Below are 891 nucleotides of genomic sequence, written 5' to 3' on the forward strand. Positions count from 1 at the left end.
CTGCTTTAGGACTTTAATGCAGTTTACAGTCATGACTTTACCGCCATCTTGTTTCTGAAGATTTTTAATTTCTTTTCAGTCAAAAAATAGAAAAGAGGAGGCTGTAACAGTGGACCCTTATAAACTCATACTAGCTATAAATGTGTTTTATTCTATGCTTTCCTTCTTCCAACTTTGAAATTCTCCTCTAACGTGTAATTTCCACGGAAAAAAAGGTGCCATTTGTACTTCTTCCTCTTTTCAGGTATTTACAGCCATTCACACGTTCATATTTGGCGCCTTAAGTAGTCAGCGCGCGCGCGAATCGTTGGTTTCTCCTCCCCCAAATGTTCCATGTTGCATTTTTTGAGGGGTGTTTCAAATTTACATTATTATTTTTCTCTCCAAAAAGACAGATATTTCTTTTCCAGTTACTACGCATAGTAACTACATTGTTTATATACCAAAACTATGTCTAAATGACACAAGTATAACTTGCGGTTAATGTAATATAAGCACAATAGTGTACTCCGCCCCCCCTAATATCATGCGTTTATATCGTCCTCCCGCCGAATCCGCTTTGGCGCTTTAGATAAATTTTTCACCCATCCGTATTCCGACAGATCCCGCCTCCTGTAATCGGATTGGCTAGTAAATAATAAAATTGTGACGTCAAGATGTATTAGCCAATCCTTGCACAGGTTTTTGCCGCCAACTACCCAATCCTATCGAAGATCTCTGAATACGGATAGGAAAACAAATGATGCGGCCAGTCACCTCTCTTCAGTCGCAAAGCTGTTCAGGAGACTCAATAATGTTTCTGCTATTATCGATATAAGTTAATTCAAAGGTTTTGTGTTATTTATTAAAATCTAATAATGTTGGAAGAAGAGTTGAAAGTCCCTGACGAGC

At 38.3% G+C, this 891-nt stretch overlaps 1 protein-coding gene across 1 annotated transcript in view; it reads left to right on the forward strand.

Annotated features, from left to right (window-relative positions):
• Positions 1 to 740: 740 nt before the first annotated feature.
• paxip1 (PAX interacting (with transcription-activation domain) protein 1) overlaps positions 741 to 891 on the forward strand; it is a 19,390-nt gene continuing 19,239 nt past the window's right edge. The window contains exon 1 of the mRNA XM_053227722.1: positions 741 to 891. This exon is cut by the window's right edge and continues 47 nt beyond it. Within this exon, the coding sequence (XP_053083697.1) occupies positions 858 to 891 (34 nt within the window). The 5' untranslated portion in view covers positions 741 to 857.

The sequence above is a fragment of the Pangasianodon hypophthalmus genome, chromosome 21, assembly GCF_027358585.1.
Source record: "Pangasianodon hypophthalmus isolate fPanHyp1 chromosome 21, fPanHyp1.pri, whole genome shotgun sequence".
NCBI lineage: Eukaryota > Metazoa > Chordata > Actinopteri > Siluriformes > Pangasiidae > Pangasianodon > Pangasianodon hypophthalmus.